The following is a 24,831-nucleotide window of genomic DNA, read 5'->3' as shown; positions in this document are numbered from 1 at the left end:
GATTGGCTGAGATTTTGACACCTTCCAGAAAATGTATTTTCTGTTTATTAAAGAGCTGGAGAGACGGGGAGACTCCTGTTACTGAACAAACACTCTATAGCAGTGATTACTATCAGAATATAGTGCTTTAACCTTTTAACAAATTTATTTTTGTTTTAACCCAAAAATATCACTTACCCTACCTTTAAGTAAAAAAAATGTCTCCATTTGCCGAACCACTACTAGTTTTCAGTGTGACACCCCACTGTCTCCATTTGCCAGGGCTGGTACTGTGCTTTTTTTGCAGGTCCCTGGTGAGTGGAGCTGGAGGGCCAGACTGAGAGGCAACACCTGGGTGCAGGTTTCAGAAGAATTTCTTCAACCCATAGAAGTAAAACCATGACAATCTGCAAAACTGTGGTCGCAAGGCTGTCTACTGATATATTAAGGCCATGTTAAGTTACAGGATATGGTGGAGATAGGTCAGTGGGTGACTGCAAAGGCTCTGTAAAAGTCATTTTACATAGCAGGATATAGGGGAAATACTACACATATTATTCAGGGAATCAATAGAGGGTAACACTAAAGATCTGACTGCAAATACGCTAAAATATATTACATAATTGTTGCGCATCGACTTGATAGCAAACAATTGGTATTAATGTTTCGGTATGGTGAAAACACCAGTTTGATGCTGTAAATGCAATGAGTATGACAATTGCACTCAATAAGCGGTTACATAAATGCTTGCTTAATATTTTGTTATTCAGAGGAAGAAGGGAAAAGGTAGACAGTAGTTTTTCTTCCCCCCTGAATATTTCCGTACATGGCAAACAATATTTCATTTTGTGTGACATTTGGTATTTGCATTCTTGTGCACTAATAGACTGTGTGCCTCAAGGCCAGTGTGTTAGGGACTACATCAATACATGTTGACATTCACAGTAATAATTTAAATAAATGCTGTTCAAGTGTGTCAAACATGGGAGCAGCCATGACAGTCACTAATAACCCATTAAAACCGGAACGCATAGATTGTTATTTTATACTTTGGCTATTAAAAAACAGCAGATATACAAGCTCATAGCGGCACAGCATGTACAGTAGATCTGCTATTTTTAAAAATTCGTGAAAATGTGTGCAAATCTTTGAATATACATCTTTTTAAAGCAAACATTTTTAACTCAAATCTTTGCTTCTGTGGGGGGGTCCCTGGAACAAAATATTTTCAGATGGGGGTCGGCGGCCAAATGCATATAGTTTTGGAGATCGTTGACATGACAAAGTTTGAGCACCACAGAGAACAGGTTTTTCAGAAAACTGTTTAGGATTTAGAAGACATTTTGTAGAATCGGAACCTCAGGCCTTAAGGTATATGTTAGTCATGTTGCCATTGCCGTATGTTGGGTTGGTTGAATGCAAGGTGGACTGAAGACCGCCACAATGGTCACAACCCTCCCATTCAAGGTTAGCAGGAAAGTTAACCCTCCTCCAGTGGTGTAAAAAGAGCATTGGGCAACCGTCTTTGAGCCTCTTGGTGAAACATCTGGGCCGGGATATGGAAATTAACGAGCGCTTAAATCTAATGTATACATATATAACCATGTAGCTGTTTTTTTCATTGAAAAACAGTTACTTTGGGCAAGCACGGTTGTGTGACAAAGTATAAACTAACTGGGATTTAATTACACTCTGTGGTGATTAAGTACACTGAAAATTCAATATTAGATTTGTTCAATGCCATGGTTTAATCCATCCGATGTAGTATAGGAGATTGAGTGCAGCAATATCAGGCACATTTTGAAAGGCAGAAAATGTACTTTTAAAGGACATTACAAAGTCAGCTATACATCAATTTTTTTAAATGACATCCATGATTTTGAAAACAAAATACAAAAACATTTTTACTCTTCCAAACTTATATGGTATCACAAATCTAATCATATCCTCCTTAAGTAATCTTACAAGCCCTGCTTACAAAAGTCATGTTTTGGGGGAGAGAACCAACTAATATTCAGCAATTTCAAAAAAGGATACAGCATTTTAGAAAATCTTGATTTAGGAGATAAACTCAAATCAATGAAAACAGTATTTGCACTCATAACTAAAGCATGGTATAAAAAAGTATAGCCCAAATCTACATGTCAGTAAAGGTTTAATGCTCTTATCACCCATTTCTGAACCATCTCAAGACTACAAATTTGACATAGCTCTTATGATCACTGCCCTATAAAACCAAAAGCAGATGGTACTTTCTGCATCCAAATATCAAGGTCATGGCTATGTTCTCCATCTCATAATCCAATTATACGACCATAAATCTACACAATGAGGGAAGACTTTTCAGTTTCCTTATTGTCAACTGTTTTTTTTAGGGCAGGCCAAATAGAGGCACATTTCTCCAACAAACGTCAAGATAGTACAATGGCTTCAACTTTTATTTCAAAGTGGGAATAAAAATTTATAAATACTGGAGCAGCTGATCAGTACAATCAAATCACCTTGAAGAATAGTAAACTGGCTGCATTACTCTTTGTAGAAAGAACCAGACATCCTTTTTTTTCTCAGCATCCGAGGCTTCTGCCACTTACATAGATGCAGGTTTTCCATGTGCATGATTAAGATCATTAAATGTCATGTTACAGTGTCATTTAAACTGAGCAGCAGCATACCACATATTAAAAACCACCATCAACGCTTTAGCAACAGTGGGTTATCAACAGCCAGAAGCTAAAGCCTGGTAAAAATGTATCTGTGGCTGGTATGTTTCTCTACCTTAGTGAAAGAATTGCAAACTCGAAGTTACTTTCTATGCAAAATATGTAGGGCAGGGGAAAATACTGAGTGTCACACATCATGTTCAGTTTTTTTTTCTTTTTTAAGGACATGTTTGCTTATGAAGCTCTCACTACTAGCAGGCTCAGGATCTAACAATGAGAATAAGAGACACATTGGCACAGAATACACTGGTTTAGAATCTGTTTAACAAGTTTCATTCCCCAGATGTTAATCATAATGACAAACATTTTAAAAGCTTGGAATGCTATAGTGAACAGATTCAGCAAGACAGAAAAGAGAGAGAGGGGGAAAAAAATATTATAAGTTGACAGGACAGTGTGTGCCGTTTTGCACATGGCCGGCAAGTGGTAAGTCACAGATGGCAGATGCACCAAGTATGTTTCCAAAAGAGGTGTCATGATCTTTGCGTTCAAAAGTACTTCCCCCTCTCTTTTCATTACTGGGTCCATCCTTCTCTCCAGGTCCAAGACGATGTGCCCGACCGGGGAGCTTCAGATAATGATTTTCCAAGTCATCTTCCACTCACAGTGAGCTAGTCAATCTATCAAAACGTGATCCCCATTTGTGGTGTGTACTGTAGTTGGGTCTGTGGTGCTCCCCAATAGAGCCAATCATCTCTGGACCCTGAGAATCTCCCCTTCAAAAGTTCATTTGGAGTTAGGCAGTACGCGTCTGAACAGCAGGATGTGTGGCTCTGAGTAAAAAGGGTAGAAGGAAAAAAAAAAGAAAAGATTCACTATGTGAACCCTAGCACAGGGCAACATTTGGTGAAAATAAGCCAACATTCTGCGGTAACAGCCAAGCTACAAGCTCAATGCGTAGTCACGTACAACAAAGTATATAGTTTAAGAAAATATAGACATGAGCAAATCACTGGTGGGCATCTACATTTGTCCGCCTCATATAGATGTGTATTAATGGCAACAACAAAAAAAAAGGATACAGAATACCCAACATTTTTAATTCAAGTGCTGCATTCCAAGCTTAAAGTTATGAGAGAGTTAACAGAGATCTAAGAGAAAACACAATTATATTTTCTCATCAATCTCTGAATATCTGTTGCCAATCTGTGCACCTTTTGAATCCTTGGGCAGGTGGCTCTGTATAGCCGCTGAACATATGCTGGTGGTCAGCCAGTAAGCGTGTCAAATGTTGCAAGTTCAGACAAGTAACCAGATATAGCCATACAACCCATGTATTTTAATAAGAAAAGGTGCAACAGCAGCTGTTGGCATTACAAAAGGGTCCCTAAGCATTGTCTGTAAATGGGCTTTGTCTAAGGAAAGGGTGTGTCTGTTTCTTCTGCAGAAGAAAACCATAAAAACAAAGGAGGGATCCACTCATGAAGTGTCAGTGGATCTGTCACTGGTGTTATTACATGGGCACCTCTCATCACAGATGTTGGCTTATTACATGACAAATCTAAGCAGCACTTGCCAAGCCGGTAATGTGGTGTTCCACAGGTATAGCAGTTTTTGATTGATTGAATACTTTTATTAGTCAGAAATGTAAAGAGCATGACGTGGTAGGTGGTACAGTCAGACATAAAGGCTAAAAGGATAACACAAGAAAAGTCCTGGGGAATTGTTTTAGTTTGGTCTCCTAAGAAGACCTATTGTTTTTGTTCAAATAATGTTGAAAAAAATTGATTTCTTTTTTCAAATAATGTACATTTTGACACGTGCCTCCCCAACGTGCATACACGGCCGCGGAGGCGAGTGTTCTGTGTGTGCAACAGTGTAACGCTGTGGTGTGTGCAACAGTGTAACGCTGTGGGGCTGTAGATGCGACGCATGCGCACACACAGAGCCAGCGTGTGTGTGTCTCGGCTGGCGACGCATGCGCAGTTTGATCGGGCACAGACCACGACCCAAGACGGACGGACGGACAGGCAGAGGTTACTCAAATTATAGGAAGATGGCTGTTGTCACCGTCAAATCAATTGTCATGTCAATTTTCATGAATTCATTCTATATTAGGTTGGTTTCCCTGAAAGGGTTTGTGCTACCCCTGCACAGAAAGCTTCTATTTGGAATGGATATCAACTAGTTCTGTAGTTAAATGAATCATCTTAATTTTTTGTGCCCAACCAAGTCATAAGTTTCTTATACATTAACGCAACACATTTGTCAAACTAGTTTTTTTTAACAGGGGTGGCATAGACAGTTAGACACTACCATAAACAGTAGACCTGATAACAATAGACCTAAAAACAAGACTCAAGCTGGACACTGCCTTCTACAGGAACATTTTGTACTGTTAACTTATTTAACAAAGTTATGACAGACAACGACGAGTTATAATCACATATTAGTTTATTTAAATAGTCAGCATAGCCAATATACAAGAGCTTACCGCGGCAGGTCTGCTGAGAATCTTACAAGATCCTCAGGGTCTTTATACATGAGATGAATGTCGTCACAGTGTAATCCAGTACATTCATTAACGTTATTAGTAGAACAATTTACCCATCTGAGAGCTTTGACCTTTCCAAGTCCATATCACATTGACTGGTCAAACCGGGAACCCCTGTTTTACATTTGCCAGTTCTTGTCTATAAGTAACCTGTTGACTTTAGGCTGGGATATCCTAAGGTGCGGTCTCACCATTCATGCATCTTAACTTGTGTGTTTAGGTTCTTATTACTGTGGTGGTCCGTGTATTTTGCAATGAGTCTTTCACAACTCCAGGTATGATATTACGTTAGCTTGCTCAGAAGGTGAAAGTTCAGACTGACCAATGTCTCCTCTTCATACTGTTTTGCTGTGTCACTGTACCTCTACTAGTTAGCCTAGTAGTGCAGGGCCTGCCTTACTATTATGGCATATTGAGGGCCAATTATCAGATAATCAATATATATAATACATAATTTATTAACAGTACCAAGAATGTTCTAATAATCATCCAATATCTAAAAATGAGTGGCTGGCTTCCAACATGAGGTTTGGGAGAATGCAAAAAATATATATAATATATGTATATTCGCAACACGTTGCGATGCGTTGTGAGCTTGTCGATCGGCTATTTCCACATAGTTTTTTATAAAGTATTAAGTTATTTAAATGTCAGTCATTTCTTTCTATATTTAGGTTGTTTGTCATGTCTGCCCTGTGCAACATCAAAGCCTAAAAGCCAAACAATTATTATTATTTTTAATTCATTATGTTCCAGTGTTCAATGACAAAAACACAATTAAAATGTAATCGCAATCATTTGTGTGACAATTAATCGTCAGGTAAAATGTCATAATCGTGACAGCCCTATAATATATTCACATTCCTGCAAATCGTTGCCATGTTGTATACCACAGGCCAACAACACCACCCTTTTGGCCTTGGCACATTTTGTACGAGCTGTAATATATGTACCTGGCTGGTGGATCATGTAGTGCACCCATCCTTGGCTCTGCTGGACCCCGAGGTTCCTCCACTCCGTCTCCGACATCAAATGGGTTTTGGGGACACGCTTAGCAATATCCTTGGGCAGCATCACGTGCCTAGTATCGACACAGAAGGCGACAATTCGAAGATGAATGGATGCAGTGGTGGAAAAAGTACTCACATTTTGTACTAAAGTAAAAGTATCAATATTGCAATGTATAAATAAATACTCTGTTACAAGTAAATGTCTGGAATTCAAAATTTACTTCAGTAAAAGTACAAAAGTATTGGTATAAAAATGTACTTAAAGTACCAAAAGTAGAAACTCAGTATGTAGATAGAATGTCCCATTTCACAGATTTATTAAATGTCAAAAGATCTTTTGAAAATAGCAGATCTACAAGCTTATTGTGTGCTTGTAGATAGGCTATTTTTTTTTAGTTTTGTAATAACATTCAAAATCTACAAAGTAACTAAAGTTTTCAAATAATTGAAGTGGAATAAAAAGTACAATATTTGCCTCTGAGATGTAGAGTAGAAGTACCGAAAATTGGAAATACTCCAGCAAAGTAATAATACCTCAAAATTGTACTCAAGTACAGTACTTGAGTAAACATAATCGGTCATGAAGAGTTGACCCAATGATGTTACGTCATCAGTCCGACTATGTCAGATCAGATGACTGCTAATAGATTCAAAGGATAAACCTTCGATGGTGACAGTCTAATGTGTACATTGTGTGCAGGATCATTAACATGACTGTAAACTGCTGTTAAGGGTACATTTGAATAGTTTTTTTTATAGTAGTTTCATACCTGTACTCGTATTTCTCATCATCATACTTGTCAGAGTAGTATATCTGTTTCTGGGACATGGCGAGTGTCTGTTGAAAAGGGGGGGGGGGGCGACATGTCAACGTTAGCTGGCAACATTTTAAAAAATCATGATTTATTAGACCAGTGGTTCTCAAGGTGGGGTCCAGGGACCCTCAGAGTTCCCTAGAGGGGGTTCCAAATGGACCCTTGCAGGTCTGTAACTCTGACAGTGTACAAATGGAACCAAATGGACCATTTGGTTCCATTTCTACACTGTCAGAGTTATGGGATTCTTTAAAATTAAATGGGTTGGGAACCACTTTATTAGACGACAAGAAGAAGAATGTAGAAGGGACAACACAACAAGTCAGTCCTTTGCTAATTGGCTAACAGCTAAAACACTACGGTCCGCAAAGATCTCCTCTATAGCTGTGTCGCCATTATCTGCCAATTATATCTAGTGAATGCTTACCTTATGTGATATTTACGATGAATGTAAGGCTATAAAGTTAATAAATTATTCCGATGTTTTAGCGTCTTGTAGTCTTGTTGTTGACACGGCGTGCGGCGTGAAGTGGACGCTTCGCTTTTGTTTCCCTCTCGAATGTGTCTTGAACCCGCCTTTCACCGTTCAAAAAGCCCTCCCGGCCCCCCATTGGTCGGAGAGCCGACGTAGGTCGCTTTCCATTGGTCCGCCTTGTCTGTCACCGGAAATGACTTCACGTCTTCCACACACAGTCTCCTGATTGGTCAGCAAAAAGGAAGCCAATGGTGATTGGTTCCTGGCTGCGTAGTCTCTTAAAATAAATAAATAAATAATAAATAAAATAAATAAAAATAAACATGACCATCATTCTGTTATTATCAGGGGTGTAGTGGTCTACTACGCGTTGCTAATAATGTATGACGCGGTAATGAAAAGTAATAATGATATATAGATCAGTTCAACTCTCATAAACGTTCTCATGTAAAGTAATGAAGAAAACAATTGATAATGGATATACTTAATATGTTTATAATATTGTGTATATATACGGTAAAGGCTTAACAACATATGAATGAAAGTTTCTTAATCACTTAAACCTCAGCATCAAGTATTGTCCGCTGCAATGCGCGTTGTAAGCTTGTCGATCTGCTATTTTCTGCGAAAGCCTTCCCCACAATAACAGAAAACAGAAAATACACTAGCATAGAGCCCTGAGGGATTCCGCTCAACCATATGGGGTTTTAAGTGGTTAAATGCATTATGTTAATGTGTCTGTATATAATGTAGGCATTTCCTTTTGGTTAGAAATAAAGGTGCCAACCACAGACAACAGATGCATGCACCCAATGTGGCACACGTACAGGGAGATATTATAATTAAACTAAAGGCATTATGTTAATAATGTAGGTTAGGTAATGCATTGAAATGGCAATTAACTACAGAGCTCCGACTGGCATTTCCTTTTTGGTTAGAATTTAAAGGTGCCAACCACAGACAACAGATGCACCCAATGTGGCACGCATACAGGGGGACATTATGATGAAACACATGGTGGTGGTCATGCAACAACCAGCCTGGAGGGGCTGTCCACACTGGAAGGTCCCCACTGACTCCCCCAGACAGATTTAGCTCTGCAGACGTGTCAGTGTAGGGCTGGTGGGGGAGACTTCACTGACACTATATAATATGTGCACGTCGCCACGCATGTATCTTCAGTGTTAAGTTCACCCTGCAACAACCCATTGAAAAAGCACATCTATATCCATCACCTGCTACTTCTTCTTTCACCTGCCAAGTGTCAATCAAGCTGAGATATGCGTCGTTTTTCCTGACACGACACTTCGATCCGATTGGCCGTCTCTGGTCTAGGGGCGGTGGCAAAGTGGCCTTTCCTGAAATCCCATTGGAGAAGACGCCGCCTGCGTTTGCCGTGACGCAGTTTGGAATTCCCAAAGTTACCAAGTTCACGAGAAAGAAGATTGTGCGTTCATTCTTTATTGAAGAAAAACAAAATACACGTGGAATTGTGAACGCAAAGCGAGGTAAAATGTGATTCTTCGGGTATAATGTATGGTAAAATAACAGGCGTGTGAAACGCCAGCGTGCATGGGGGGGAAGGGGGGCTTTATGGGAACACGGAAGAGAAGAGTGGGATTTATTCAGCCACCATCCTTTGTTTACCATCATGATTGGACCTTGAAATGTGGTTGCTACAATCACTGCCTTTTCATTTAGGTTCGTTCGCAGGGGTTCTCGTTGTAAATGTAGCTTCAAATATAGGGCGAATAAGTGAGTATAAATCCTTGTTTTGTTTGCTGTTAGACAACGGCTTGGATTTGAACGTCTGTGGTCATTTAGCTTGCCACACAGATTTAACGAGAGAGAGCCTGGATGAAATGGTTCCATAGAAACACCATCGATGATGAATGCAATCAAGAAATGTGCTTTTCTAACTATGGAGTGTTCGTTCCAGTACGTAATAGCAGCACGTCGTAGATGTCACCAAGCGTTATATAACTTGTGTTGTGTCGTGGCAACAGCAAAATAAGGTATTTTATTCATGGAAAAAGGAAACTACAATCTGTCCATACGAAATAGTTGTGTCTTATACATTTTAATCTTCAAACAATGATAGAACACACATATAGTTCGTCATATGATATGATACACAAACAATCTGGCTATTTGGCCACTCCATACATTATTTCGTTGTCTTAAATGATCTGTGCTAAATTACGAAAAGGCCCAACTTAGACGAGAAGGTTGGCTACTACATGCATGCTGTGGTGAGGCGTGTTCAACATAGTGGTGTTATTTCTGTCGTCGTTTGCAGGATTCCAGATTGAATCAGAAGCCTGTCCTATGCTTAGTTAAGCCTGAAGAGGGCGATGTCTGACAACAGTAACAGTACAGGCAGCACCGGCTCCTCAACAAATAGTTGGACCCTCCTCTCCCCTGAGGTAAGAAAAGGCCAGCTCAGCAACCCTGGCCTGAGGCCTTGCATAGTTGCATTCCATGCATAGACCCCTCAATCTCAAAGGACCCCCAGTTTACTATGCATTGACAATGACAAACCAAATTGGGTTTATTTTTACATGAAATTTACATGTCAGGCATTTAGGTCATGCTTTTATGCTACACATGCATAAAAGCAAAAACACATGACATGACTCACATTAAATTAACAGCATTTGCCAAGGAATCTAGCTTAAAATCTTGGAATTGCCACTGTTACATAACATCACTCAGATAAAAGATTGAATATACCCCCCACGAACAAACACACATTGAGACGATGAATTTTTTTTACACAGACAGACAATATTATCTATAGCAACAGTATATTTTCCTGTAGTGTTTTGGGAAATGTGTTACTGCTATTCTCTTGCCGTTGTAAAATAACTCCTCAAAGTGTGTGTGTGGTCTCATTTGCTTTACATAAACTTGTGCGTGTGTAGCCTTACACATCCCTGTGGCATGTGATAACTCATGTAAATGTCAAGGGAAAATTAAATCAATACACGTAGGTTGGGATGTCAAGGTGAGTGGAGGCTTGGCTGCTTGTAACCTTCATCTCCTTTGACCTGTGTTCTCTACAGGAAGCTGCTATTGAGAATCTAGGCCCGGTGGATGATGGCACTGAAAGCCTGGGCGATGTCCCTAGTCTCTCAGAGGAACTGGCAGGTACTGGTTAGCAAAGAGCATTAAATGTGTCTTTGACGTCAACATGTAAAATTTCAAGGGTTGACAAATTCATCATTACAAATTCATCATATACTTTACTTAACATTGTATTGATGCAATTCCAGGGGCAGCTATGGAGATCAAGCCAAGTGAGATTCCAATAGAAACTATCTTGTCTGAGGAGGGCCATGAGGTCAGTGACAATTACACAGAAGATTGACATAACATGACACATTCTAGGCTTTTTAGCCAATACTCCCTATAGTACAGAGTACTTACATATTCAGCATGGCTGGCTCCCATACGAATATAATGCCCAAATCATATCTTAATTTAATTCTCTTCAATCAATTGAGCTAAACTGGGAGTGCTTTTATGTGCCGATTACTAATGCTATTACCTCTGATTCCAGGTATGTCAAGAAACATCTCCAGAGTCCAGCGTGGGTCCAGTACCTTCCAGTCCCACTCTGTCAGATCCTCCTCCCACTGACCCATTTCTGCCCCTGGACTATGACACAGAGAGCCAGGCTCCAATTATCCACGACATGGTAACCAGCTCCCCCAATGACAATGACCAATTGGGTGCCATACCCTTTGTCACCAACATCGGCGTGGGAGCTGTACTTGACATTCCTTTCACTGAACCCCTTCCAGAGGAGCTTGAGCTTGATGTTGAGCCTGAGCCTCAACTTGAGCCAGAGTCAAGCCCCGCTCCTTTCGTGCCAGATGTCACCACCCCTGCAGAACCTGTGCTTGACACCCCCACTGATATAGGGCCTGTTGTGGAAAGTGTTGACCCGGTCACAGAACTAGAGGTTAGCATTCCGGTGGAAACCCTTACCTCCAGCGAGTCACCTTCCCATGTTGATGCCAGTGTTAGCCCAGCTTCAGGGAGTTCTGATCCGCCAAGTCCAGTCACAGAGACCTCAACACCAGAGGCCAAAACACCAAAATCCTCTGCACCAGAGATCTTAGTCTCAGACACCCCAGCACCAGAGGCCTTTGTGTCAGAGGCTTCAGTACCAGAGGCCTGTGTGTCAGACACCTCAGCACCAGAAGGCTTGGTGTCAGTTCCCTCACCACCAGAGGGCTTGGTGTCAGAGGCCTCAGCACCAGAGGCCTTGGTATCAGCACCAGAGATTGTTGGACCAAATGAGACGGCAGAAGAACCAGCAGTAGAGAAGGATGAAATGGAACTGCCTGAGAAAGTGTCCCTGGCTGAGGAAGTAGAAGGTACAGTATGGGATTATTCAAGTTGCCATCAGAACCACTACTTCTTGTTGAGTGCAAAGTGGGGGGGGGGGCTTTACTAAAGGTCTTACATTGTCTTATTCTTACATTAAAAAAAAATCTACAAATTAGGCCTTTAGCATATCATGGTCATTGTAAAAAAGAAATACTATTTTTATAATGTAATTTCTGCTTCCCTGTCCTTGTCAGGAAGTAGATACTGGCTACTGTTATCCCTATTAGAGATTATGCTGGCATGTATTCGTGCTGCAGCTAATCAGCTACCTTTCGGCTGATTATTAGAACTGATACTGATGACATTATGTACACACCAGAAGACATTCAAACATGATTTATGCTTCGCTCGAAAATAGACAATCTACATCTTATTTTCTTTTTAACAATTGTTTTGCCCCGTGTTTCATCCGGTTACCACAAAGATGAAAGGAACACTGCTCGTGCACGGTAAAGAACGTGTGCGTTGCGGAGGTGAGTTGCAGCCTGCAGGTGCACTCTCTGACCAGAGCAGACAGGAGACCGGGGACAACTCTGTCTCGCATTTCATCCAGTTATGATAACATTGGGTCACACACTTTTGTATGGCTAGATTGGCAACAGCAGAGGGAGCTCAATGATAGGGGAGAGGGAGAGAGCGCTTCTGTCCAGTCGTTCCCACATTCACGTTTGCCGATTGTTGTTGTGGTGGTATTTGTCACTGCTGCACATTTGCACATAATGTGAAATTTGTCCTCAGTATTTACCCATCCTAACTATTAAGAGCAGTGGGCACTATTAATACGGCACCAAGAAAGCAGTTAGGGGTTAAATGTCTTGCTCAGGGACACTTTGACACACAGACAATGCCAGTTATATATCAAAACATACTTGCATATGGGTGCTTGATGACCTTTTGCTTTTACCCTTGACCTCTGAATAAGGTCCCGGTTCTATTTCTCATGAGACACGTGTCCTTAACTTATACATGTGTTTGTGTGGAATGAGAGAATTAGAAAATGGCAATTTATAGAACAACTTGTGAATATCTTCCTTTTCTGCAACAGGCTGGTGACTGAAAGATCATTGTTATGGCAAGCAGGCATTCACCCTGCTGAGAAATTAAACGCCTTCAAGCATGAAATTAATATTGTTCCAATTTAGTGAGAAAATACCATACATTTCTTTGAGTTTCACTGATTTTTTTTACATATCCTATTCATTTCACATTTTTACTTTACTAGAATTGCCCCTTTGATGTGTGTTTTCCCTGAGCTTTTGATATTTTGTTGGAGGGCTGCCAATTAATGATTTGTGGAGTGTGCTTTTCGGAACCTCTGGCACTGAGCTTTTCCTCTGATCGATAGAAACGGTGGCTGTCGGTATCTAGCAGGAGAACTGGCGACGAGGATTTATTGTGGTAGACTTCAGGCTATTACTGAACTCAGTATCTTTTAAATGTAGGGCCACATGTATTATCTGTTCATTTAAAACACATACACACTAGTCCTTTACATCTATCATTTTAGCTTTTTTCTTACAAAATTTCTAATTTTCAGCTCACGTTCAGACATCCAGTAGTTTTGACTTGGCTAGAGGTGACACCAGCAGTGATGACGATGGTCTAAGAAGGAGGAATGTGCCGTCCTTTGAAGCCCCAAGACCAAGAACATCGGACGAGGATGACGAGGAGGAGGATGCGGCGTTCGAGCTGGTGCAGAGGAAGGAGGAGAAGCGTGGGTTCTCGGTGAACAGATGCATCGTTGGTGCTCTAGTCGTACTCTGCTTGGGCTCCCTTTTCCTCTCAGGTGAGTTCAGATAACAGAAGATGTTAATCTACTCCACCTGGCTTAAAATCTGTTTCGGATTTTCATGTGATTTTAAAGGGTCTGGCGTGAGTATGTTTAATTGAATGCACATACATGTGAATAATCTTTTAGATCTCTAAATCCTCATCTGTGTCAAACTGCGTTTCACACACCCCCCTCAACTTTCAGTGATGCATTCTTAAAGGATCATATCAGTGGTCTGGCATGTATAGCCCATTGACTATGACTCACAGTATACTTGACATTACTGCAGACCATTTTTCAATCTTCCCTCCCTCCCCTGAACACGGGCAAATTGTGTTCGTCTAGACATTTAAATACATTTTCAGGTCGGGATACCAATTTTATCCAACTAGAGGTTCGAGCCGTGTCGCACAGCCACTCCGACCAATATATGCCCATATATGGAGATCAGTCCTTGTCCATTCAACTGATGGCATCACAGATGCCATCAGTTATGCCCATATAAGGGCAAGGCACGCCCCCTTTTGTGCCCATATATGGAGCTGACTGATTTGTTTGTGCGTAGCTGCATTGGGAACTCATTATATGGTTATGGATGAGTGACATGAGCGTGACATCGTGGTCCGCCCTTAAGCCAATTTTAATATAAGAAGATCAGGAGAGAGAGAGAGAAGTCATACAGGACACAGGGTAAACGGGTGAAATCAGAAGTGATGAAACCAAAATGTGCAGACAAAATTGGAATTGAAAAATATAAGAACTGCTCTCTCCTGATTGGATGAAATTGGCAACCCACCTGAAAATGTATGTTCTGTTTACTAAAGAGCTGGAGAGACAGGGAAGCCCCTGTTACTGAACAAACATGTTGTAGCAATTATCAGAATATAGAGCTTAAACATTAACAAAATACTTTGTTTTATCCCAAAAATATAACTTGCACTACCTTTTAGGGTTGTATGTCAGGGTGCTGTGCAAAATACTGAAAACGAATGATTAATCTCGGACTGTAGATTAATTATTTTCTGCAATGATGGATTGTTTTGAATTTCTGACTGCTAGTCTTACTTGCAACTATTACAGAATTGTGTTTATAAAGTTATAATATACCAACAGGTGTCTTCACCGACCTGGATAATGGTAGGTCTAATGGCAAAAATAAGATGTTTCAGCTTTAGTGTCTGTCTAGTTGGCTTTGGCTCTCATTAGGTGCTAATAATCTGGTTTGACTCTTCATGCGCCATCAGCATCAAGTGGTACTTTCCATGCACTCACACATGCCACGTTGTACACAGCGAAATCCTGAGTGCCTGCCAGTTAGTGCTCAGACTGTGTCTTGAGGACCCGAGTTTTAGTCTGACTCCCGATCTTGTCTTACATGTCTCTCTTCTCTCTCTATCCATGGCTTCCTGTCTCTCTACACCAAATCAGAATCAGTTTGTAAACATAAACAAACTGGTCGATGGTATTTCCAGGTGGATATGTCTAGTCTCTGGGTAGCTACGTAATATAAGATAAAGTGTTGAGTACATTAGCTACATCTACTTTGTCAACATGTGGATATTTAGAGCTAAATAATGTATTTAATACTCAATAGCAATATTATATGCGTTCTTTTCTTACAACAAATAAGGTTAACGAATAACCCTGCGCCTAGCGGCGCCGAGTTACCCACCCGAAAGTATATATTCTTCAGTAGTGATGATGTCATTAAATACCCTATACTCTCCTGTCTAAGAAACAAATAGAAAAATGAAACAATTTGACCTACTGCAGAAGATACATTTCTACAGTTATATTCATACCCAGGATTTTACTGTGTAGTAATACACCACTCATTGTGTAACATGCCTTCTGGATACCAGTGTTATGCCCCCTTTGCGTTGTGTCAAGACAATTATGTGTTCTGAAGTTGAGAATATAATAACACATAACAATTGTTTGGTCAAGCAAAAGTTTATTATATTTAATTTTTTTCTGTAACAAAGCTAAGCTCTGTAGAGTCTGTGTGTTGTGCCAGAGCTCATAAAATGAGTATTTAACAACAACAGCATTTGGTATTCTAAGAGGCCTTGGCAGCGACATGGCAATAAAAAGTGTCTGTTGTAACGAGTGTGAAACATGTTGTATGTTACTTTCTTATCTGACAGATGACTCTGACTCCTCCGAACTTAGCGACGGAGAACAAGACCAGGTCTGTCCTTGATTTATGTCACCTTGTCTCTCTTCACCCTCATGTTTTCAGTGTTGTATGTTGTGTGGTATGTACGGTATGTACTTATTTTCTCGTTTATTTGCTTTGTGAAATTCTTGTTCTTTGTGTATTCTGTCCTATGTTTGTGCAGCACTTTGTGACTCGTGTCTAGAGAAGTGCTAATATAAATACAATTATTATTAGTATGTACCTGTATCTATAGACAGACAGTAGTGATGTGTAAAGAAAATTGCCTTGAAATTAAGACATTGTAAAATACCCAAAGAGAACATGATAAACACAATGAATCATTGTAATGATTTGGTTGTTCATTTGCCAATGAATTTGGATTTTTCCACAGTATATGAAAGAGCTACTGGAAAAACTGGCACAGGAAAACCAACAAATCTCTCAACTTGAAGCACAGCTCCAGGTCAGTGTTTAAAACCTATTCACAAAATTCTTCTTAAATTCTTCTTACTTTTGTTCTTGAGGAAAGAGCCTATGAAAAACCAACATGGGATTTATGAAACGTGCGCAGTCCTTCGATTTGGAGTGTGCCCCAGGTGTACCCATTGATGAATATCAATTGTTAATACATTTGCTGTTCATTTTTATTTGCATAGGTATACACCCTGTCAAAACCATAAGGCTGGCTAAAAATATGTCAGCCTCATCATAACCACTCTAGATAGTCTGTACATACTGTTCATTGACAAAAGATATACAGTATGTTCATATTTTGGTGACAGATTATTCATTATACTTAGCCTATTTTATATTTAGATTCAAAAATAGTTTATACAATACAATACCCAGTCAGTCCAAGTGCAGATTGCTAGATCAGACCTTAAGTGTACCTTTAATTTAATCTTAGTTGTATCTTTGCTCGTGCCTGTATCTGTTGTGTTTTTCATGTATTGGTGCTATGACACCTGAATATCTCCACAGAGATCTAGCTATCTTTCCATCTATCTACAGTGACCGATATGTCTGTCTGTCTCGATTGCATGCAGGTTTAAGGGTTGTGCGCAAATAAGCCATGGGAGATCGTTCCATGAAGAGAATCTTTTCAAGCTCTGTTTTATTGCTCTGACAGGTTTTTCTCAGTTGCTTTGGTATATTTCTCCGATCAGAATTGAAATTCTCAAAACAACTGTATCTCCATATTATCTAGTCACATCACACCCCTTTGGAACATTTATATTTCGATCAATTTATCATTTACACAATTCCTTTCCTGCTGTTTCCTGCCTTATCAATTACTTATGTCATATTGATCGAAATGCATTATACTGGTTGTCTGTTGATTAGTGTTACCCCCCAAAACATCTAGTCATGACTTCCTTGACATGCAAAATGGTTGAACCAGTTGTCACTATCTGTCAAACATATTTTCCATATGATTGACAAATGCTACATGCCTTTCGTCAGGAGGAGACAGAGAGACTGCAATGTAATTGCACATACAGCGCTGCATGTACAGTTCTGCCTAAGGGGTGTTAACTACGTATGTTTACATATCTAATTTTGTTTTGTTTTTAAACTCCTTTGTGCTATGCAGTGCTGCAAAACTGTGTTGTATTTTCTTTTCTGTATTGCAATGACATGGTCTGTCAACAAATTACAGTACCTACAGTACTAACAGTAAAAGCGTAACTGTGAATCCTGGCCAATATCTTCCAATCAAACTCCACAGTAATGTGTCATTTTGTATGTTGACAGTGTATGCCAAGTTGGCCATGTGCATTTTTAATCTTTGTCATAAAAACCTTATCATAATTTACATCAGAAATACTTACAGCAGGCCCGGACGGCTGGCGTAGCGGTCCGGGCACCTAGGCTCAATGTAGCTGGTTTGAGTCCCGAGCCCGACGGCCTTTCTCCCCATTTCCTGTCAGCCTACTGTCCTATCATTAAAGGCATAAAAGCCCCAAAAAAGGACTTCTGTCATTCAGATAGGACTGATATATTCATTGACATTAAATATTTACTTTTGAGAGATAAACTAAGGATTTTGAGCAAGTTACAGGCTTTTGCAGGTAATGCATTGTGTGGTGCCGTTTGTACAAATTGTTTCTAGAAAGCCACTTACTGTTTTGCAAATATTAAGGATGATTTGAGAAATGTGCCAAAGCAATTGAGAAGAACTGTAATCATTACCTTCTATTTGCAACTAATATATAAAGTGTGTGCAATTGTGTTTGACTGGGTCTAGATTGTTATGCTTCTCTGGTTTCTAAATTTGCTGCTGTCTGACTCTGAATATCAAATTTTGTTCTAGTAAATTATGTTTTTATTCAGTTTGTAAGGTTGAAGATGTATTATTAGTTGTTTTTTTTGGGGTCTTCTTTCTCTCTTTTTATATTTTTATATTATGGCACCAATAACGAAAAACATCACATGGATGCACCTGGGACGTATCATCAGTGTTGTAGCCTGGGGTCATAGGATGTTTCGGGTCTCGCAACATACACCCTCACCCAGGTGACCCAGCCGGGGTTGATCAAGCCCCGACTTACGTCCCAGTAGCTACCCACGGTCAGTCCTATAGGGCAAGACAGGGCCACTCAGTCCGCTTCTCCGGAAATACTCTGCCGGGACTCGGGGAGGCTCTGGCACGTGGAGGGACTAGGCTCTGTGGGTTGTCTCCTGGCCGGGCTCCTCCTTCGTCTCACCAGGTCCAGGACCTGTGCGCTGCACCAGACTCCCCTGCTCCAAACATTTCATTCTGGTGTGATGGTGTCTTGGCCCGTGACACCATCACATTGGTGGTACTGCAGGCTGGTGGTACTGCAGTCTCCCTTGCGTCTTACTTGAATGGTCCTCCCAAAGGCCTCACCGTGGATTTGTTGGGCTTCTTCCTCACGGAAGACACAGACTGGGGCGCCAACCCAAACTGCTCCCGGATGCCGTCTACATTCCGGCTGTCACCCGTCTCTCCGGTGGTCACCAAACTATTCCTGGTTGTCACGTAGTCTATAAATTCCTATGAGCCACTATAAATAGAATAACTATAACGAAAAACATCACATGGATGCACCTGGGACGTATCATCAGTGTTGTAAAAAAGAAGCCTACTGGTTATATTCAGTATTTTTAAAGTACCTGACACATGTTCTTGTTGTTAATAAAAAATGTGGCACTATTGTAATTTAATTTGCACAAAGACAAATATATTCAAAATATCAGCCACATCATCATAATATTTCCTGAATGTTTCCAGACTCAAGTATTTTGATTGTTTGAAAGAAAAAATTCAAGTATGAAAAAGAATTATGAATTCCACAATGTTTGTGGAAACCTACAGTATGTACCAAAATACACTTGTACTTGTGTGCAAGTTGTAAAGTACATAATCGGATCCTATGCATATTTCGTGGCCATCGTGTTCTGACAAAGTACTGCATATCACTGTAGCTTGATCACTATGATACTCTTTACAGAATACAAACCATTGTTTCTATGAACCACATTACTTTGTATCTAATATATTATTATATATAGTATATTATACTATTATGTGCTGCATGACCTTTTTAAAGCAATTTAATTTGACCCTTTTTTTTCCTCTCCTATTTCAGTCCCAGAAAGAAGGATTAGATTTGGCACTGAAAGCAGAAGCAGCAGCAGCAAAGGATGGTGAAAGTGGTAAAGAGGATGTGGAAAACGAGAACAGCAAGATGAAAGAGGAGTTGTCCTCCCTACCTGGCCTGAAGGAAGAGTTAGAGACTCTAAGGGCCAGGGTTACTGAACTCACACAGCTCACAGGTATACGGCACAAAGCACTGGTTTATTTTTATCCCATGCTAGACTAAAGCCCCTCAATGATAATGGGAATAAAAGTGAAGGTGATTGATAGAAATGTGTAATAATTACTTTTTCAGTATTGAGATACTGATGTTTAACCCATTTAGACCTGAGGCCGATTCTTAAAACGCCTTCTAAATCCTGGCCTAAGTTTTCTGAAAAAATATTTATTAAAAATTACAACAAATGTTTCTATATACTGTACAAAAGGGGTTCCCTTCCTGAAAGGTATAGTTGCAAATAGGGGTTCCCGCCCAAAATGGGTTAATGAAATTCACAGTATTTTATTTTTTATTATTATACTTCGTACTAGTGATGCTCCGAACGATCGGCCACCGATTTTAAATCGGCCGTTTTTCAATCCAAATGACTCAATCAGTCGTTGCCAAACTAACTGATTCGGAAAAACGATCTTTCAATCTTAAAGGCCATGGGGTCCGCACTGACCGATATCGCTCTAAAATTCCATAAGGTATGTTTTTCCCTTTAACATTATTAAGAAAGGCAGGCAGACAGTGGTGTTAACTAATCATTTATTTTAGTTTTTATGAAAATTTGTCATATCCCGCGATTCCTCTGAATAGAGAAGCTTTAAATAAAGCAATAAAATAAGATCGGTATCAGAATCGGCCGATCTTGAGGGGTGATAGGACCCCAATATTTGTACTGATAGATCTCCATTATTTAACTCTACAATCATTCCCCCTCAATATGCCGTCTTATTCAGCAATTCTTAAAATGATCATGCAAATATTAATTCAGTTAATTGATTAGAGAAATTTCTGGTTTCCTTTCAGAAAAAAGAATTTATCAATCCATTTTGGTGTTTTTTCTGCTTTAGAGCACTTCATTTAAACACATACATCTACATACGTGGCAACATTGATACCTACATAATACTTCATCAGTAATAAGGAACACACAGAATGTCAATCGTCGTAAAGTATTATGCCTTTATGTATATTCCTTCCAATGAAGCGATATGGGAAAAAACTAAAACGCAACAAATAATTAACAAACGGTGTGATGCTTCCTCCGCAGCTAATACGGCCACGCCAACACCTGCACCTGCACCAATCCCAAATACTCAGCCCAGTCGCCAACCTGGGAAGAGCAGCCAGAATGAAGCAGCAGGACCTGAGAAGAAGGGAGACTCCAGAGATGGAAGCAGGCTGAAGGAAGGACTCCAAAGACAAAAGGTTCTTCTAGAGGAGAGCAGGAAGAGGCTGGAGGGTATGAAGAAGAGAGAGGGAGGTCATAAGAAGGGCGTGAGGGACGGCCTGGAGGAGATCCAGAAGAGGCTGTCTGAGCAGGTTGACAAGCTGGACAGGAAGAAGCCCTGGGAGTCGAAGTGGACGGGGAACAAAGGCAAAGAGGCCAGCAGGGAACACTTGAAGAAAGAGGAGAAGAAGGAATGGAGGGGAGAGAAGGACAGGAAGCACTCTAAAGATGGAGGCCGGAGAGAGAAAGAGGAGAGGAGAGAGAAGGACTGGAAGCCGCACAAGCAAAACTCTCATAAAGAGGCATGGAGGAAAAACCAGGAGGAGTGGGAGAGGAAGAAGGGCGAGCGCAGGATGGACAGAGATAACCGAAGGAAGGAGAAAATCTGGCATAGCCCACCAACAAAGACGTCCCACAGCCACCATCAACACCAACAGAACCATCATCAGTCTCACCAGTACAACCACGACGACTTCTGGAAGCACCAGGAGGCGAAGCTCCGTCACATTGTCCGCCCCCTGGTGGGATGCAACGGCGTGGAGGACTGCGCCGCCAAGGAGGGGCTCTACCCTGTGGAGCTGTCTGAATTCGAGGAGCTGCTGGAGGGCTACCTGAGCAAGCTGGAACGTTCTCCGACGGAGAGCAAAGACCAGATCCGCAAGCTGACGTCGGAGTTCTTCAAAGGCGGCGTGTTCACCCATGACCGGGTTCTGTTCGCCGACTTCGCAGAGGATGTGGCAGACATCCTGGAGGACATGGCAGACAATTTGGAGGATGCCGGGCCGGTCGACAATGACAGTCTGGAGAAGGAGATGGAGGAGTTTGAGCGTGAGGCCCTTTGGAAGTTTTCTGCCACAGCATAGATGGAAACAGCGGAACCGAGGCAGAACAGAACGCCAGCCAGGTACAATGGCAGTGGTGGCTTCACAGCAGGACATGTGTTCCCTACTCTCTCAAAAGAGCTGTAATTGTAGTAGAAAATGCTTTTGGCACGAAGAGTGATCTTGCCTCTCGTAAATGTTTCCCTCTGAGTCTCCAGTTATAAGCTAGAGTTGTGGCTGTCTTTCGGAACGTAGCGTGTTGTTGCTGAGCTCTGCCAGGTAAGCCACCACCCAAGCAAAAGTCCCACAGTTGTGTTGTGTTGTGTGGATTTGCCTAAGATGTATAGTGTTTTCTCAACATCTACTGTATTGCATGTTGTAGTTCATTATGTGAGTTCAGAATTTTTCAAATGTTCAGATCACAAAGAGAATAAATGTGGTTAGATAAAGCTATGTAAGAAACAAAGGGGTTAAAAAGCGTTCTTGGTAACTTTTATTTTGACCAGATCAAGGCAATTCAGTTGATATCTCAAAAGTATGCAGATTTGACTTTCAAATACTTTGTTGTGATTGTCTCCTCTGTCTGTTACTCAGTGTATCAACCTACATGTCAGACCCACCCCACCCATACAGTACACCAAGCATGTTAAAACAAAAACAAAAATGTAATTATTTGCCCCAGGTCCAGTGCAAACTAGCCAATGCCTGTGGATCTCTTCCCAGATGTACCTCTACGATAACAACAATCAGAGCAGGACAGACCAGTTCTGAGACAGCAGCTCACTGTGTGCTGTATGAGAGCCCTTTAGCACTTGGCCTTGTTTGACTGATGTCTTTACTCTGCCTAGTCAAAGTGTCAACTTATGGCAAACCTCTCTTAACTAGAGCCATGTTTCATTGTAATTGCTGCTCAGAAAATGCATAAGGACAAACCAGTAGCCATAGATACATTGAGAACTGCTAAAACGCTTTGGCACTTTGTTTTATAGATTAACATTTACTAAATATATACTTTTTCCACTTATTTAGATCACTACAATTAGTCTTTTCTCGACCACTACCCCTTGGTCAGTGGAGTGTTCTCGTTTTTTTCGGTGGGTATACGATACCATACAATGTGCGTGGTCGTACGCTCTCGCGTTTTCAAAGGATTAAATGGTTAATAGACTGTATACGCTGTTTCCCCAAAAAATCTGGACTGTATACGCTGTATACAGCGTATAACGGTAGAACACACCACTGCCCTTGGTAACGTTTTGCGACAGAACCATTGGAACATAAATATTATAGATGGCCACTCATAGCCTTAAATTGATTGTAAAGTGCAAACTGCAGTAAATGCTCCCATTACATTGCTACATTTAATTATTTAATTGCCCAAATAGGATTGGCTATGAAAAACCAAGGATTTTCTTCCTTCATTTGAATCACCCAGGCTAAAGGTATTTTAAAAAGTACACACAATATGGGCATACAGAATTGCTTTTCAATTATGAGTATTGTCAGGAAGAAAGGGGCAGACAATTCATTACTTTTGAAATATTTGTTATTTTCTTGTAGTTCTATTGTAGTTTTCCCCCCCTTTCGGTGGATGTGAAGTTCAGTAAGTTCATTTAGATTTTAAAGTTATTTTAAATATATAAATCTTTGGTACTGTTACTGTGCAATGTTCTTTTTCTTTCTTTTTTTGTTGTTGAAAGAAGCTGTGTACACATCCCAGAAAGAATACATTGAATGTGAAAATATGAAGTTATGTCATTTTGGTTTTCAAAAAGCTTTTTGCTAGCTGCTGCTTATGTGCCTTTGTTTGAAAAAGAAAATTATTTCATAGAGGGTGTTTGATACGTTGGATTAAGTAGATCCCACACGCTGAAAACACTAGTTTACACTGTTTGCAATGGTACTGCTATTTCTAGGGCAGAGAACGAATGTAAGATGGTTTACACAAAGTACTCAATAGTTTGATTTTTCCTTAAAACCAGTCTTCTCTGCTGTATGTACAGAGAAACAACTGTGGGATATTTTGCTTTCATTTAATCCTGCCAATGCTAAGGGCAAAGGCATTATAGATTGGTTTACTACACATAGAGGAATCCTACAGTGAAGCAAATTCCTAAAACATTGATTGTTCTTTGAGATGTCTCATTGTCTTCTAGAATAATTTAGGACCCGTCTCCTGTGCATCAAGTTGATTCTTAAATGTATTGATACATTTCAGTGTTGTTTAATTCTCCCAGTCACAAGTCATGTCCTCTCTTAGCAGGTTAAATTTAATAAAGTTTTCACAATTGACAACCTCTGTTGTCTTTGTTTTGTTTAAGCAACTGTAAATGATTCACTGCTGTGGTTTGGAAATCATATGTTAGTCAATTGCCTGTTTGGTATCAATATCAATTCTAAAGCCCATTCCACACCATGTAACTAGTTGCAATTTGCAACTAGTTGCGTTGCAAATCATAGGTGTGGACTGGGCTTAAGCCATTAAAAAGTATTACATTTCAACATCGAACATGTTTCCATGGACAAATTCTGACAGGGCTAGATTAACACTTTTTGGTGCCTGTGGGTACGACCAGGTGTGCTGAACATTCCTACCAAGTTTCATGAACATCTGGGCTGCCACTCATGCATTATAAGGATAATGACCTTTTGGTCAATATGAATGGACCAAACGGTCCCATTCATTTAACTGAATATTTAAAGTAGTGGTGGTGGTATCGGTGTTGAGAAATTCCCAATGCCCAGATAAGTATGCAGGCTTAGAGTATACTGTTTGAGGTAGAAAGCCAAAATGACCGTCATCCATTGTCATAGCTGTGATACCAGACTTCAGGTATTTAAGTTGTGATGAAATCGAATGAGTATTCGCTTACTCATACACAGGTACACACACTGGCATTTCCTGGCAAGTGACACAACCAGTGGGGCAAGGTCATCCCGGGCTGGATATGTCAACAAGTCAAGACATCAGCAATGTTTGACAGATAACTGTACTTGTGTGTGCTGAAAGAGACATACTCTACATTCTTCAGAGGAGTCATCAAAGACAGGTGCACACGACACAGCATTTTCTGTTTACTTCTCTGGTGACATATTTATTTGTCCAGGTGTGTAGTATCTTTTTAA

The 24,831-nt window shown here is 40.4% G+C and overlaps 2 protein-coding genes across 4 annotated transcripts; one reads left to right on the top strand and one right to left on the bottom strand.

Moving 5' to 3' along the window:
* Nucleotides 1-1,712: 1,712 nt before the first annotated feature.
* Nucleotides 1,713-7,573, bottom strand: cks1b (CDC28 protein kinase regulatory subunit 1B). The gene is made up of 4 exons (XM_080442076.1): nucleotides 7,446-7,573; nucleotides 6,974-7,041; nucleotides 6,147-6,274; nucleotides 1,713-3,472 (listed from the first exon to the last, which is right to left on the bottom strand). Exons 2-4 carry the CDS (start codon nucleotides 7,030-7,032, stop codon nucleotides 3,426-3,428), a joined length of 234 nt encoding a protein of 77 aa, XP_080298202.1. The 5' UTR covers nucleotides 7,033-7,041; nucleotides 7,446-7,573; the 3' UTR covers nucleotides 1,713-3,425.
* A 1,157-nt stretch (nucleotides 7,574-8,730) lies between these two features.
* Nucleotides 8,731-24,000, top strand: pbxip1a (pre-B-cell leukemia homeobox interacting protein 1a). Of its 3 annotated transcripts, none has more exons than XM_080443084.1 (11): nucleotides 8,731-9,001; nucleotides 9,793-9,919; nucleotides 10,559-10,643; nucleotides 10,769-10,836; nucleotides 11,056-11,878; nucleotides 13,429-13,677; nucleotides 14,776-14,799; nucleotides 15,810-15,853; nucleotides 16,215-16,286; nucleotides 19,438-19,624; nucleotides 20,705-24,000. In XM_080443084.1, exons 2-11 carry the CDS (start codon nucleotides 9,848-9,850, stop codon nucleotides 21,745-21,747), a joined length of 2,667 nt encoding a protein of 888 aa, XP_080299210.1. In that variant the 5' UTR covers nucleotides 8,731-9,001; nucleotides 9,793-9,847; the 3' UTR covers nucleotides 21,748-24,000. The 3 variants fall into 3 exon arrangements, with proteins under 3 accessions (XP_080299210.1, XP_080299212.1, XP_080299211.1); XM_080443085.1 differs by lacking the exon at nucleotides 8,731-9,001 and adding an exon at nucleotides 9,120-9,248; XM_080443086.1 differs by lacking the exon at nucleotides 14,776-14,799.
* The last annotated feature ends 831 nt before the right edge of the window (nucleotides 24,001-24,831 follow it).

This window comes from Gymnoscopelus braueri (genome assembly GCF_963280865.1).
Source record: "Gymnoscopelus braueri genome assembly, chromosome: 11".
Classification (NCBI taxonomy): domain Eukaryota; kingdom Metazoa; phylum Chordata; class Actinopteri; order Myctophiformes; family Myctophidae; genus Gymnoscopelus; species Gymnoscopelus braueri.
Note: the sequence above shows the minus strand (reverse complement) of the source record. Positions and strands in the feature narration are given on the sequence as shown.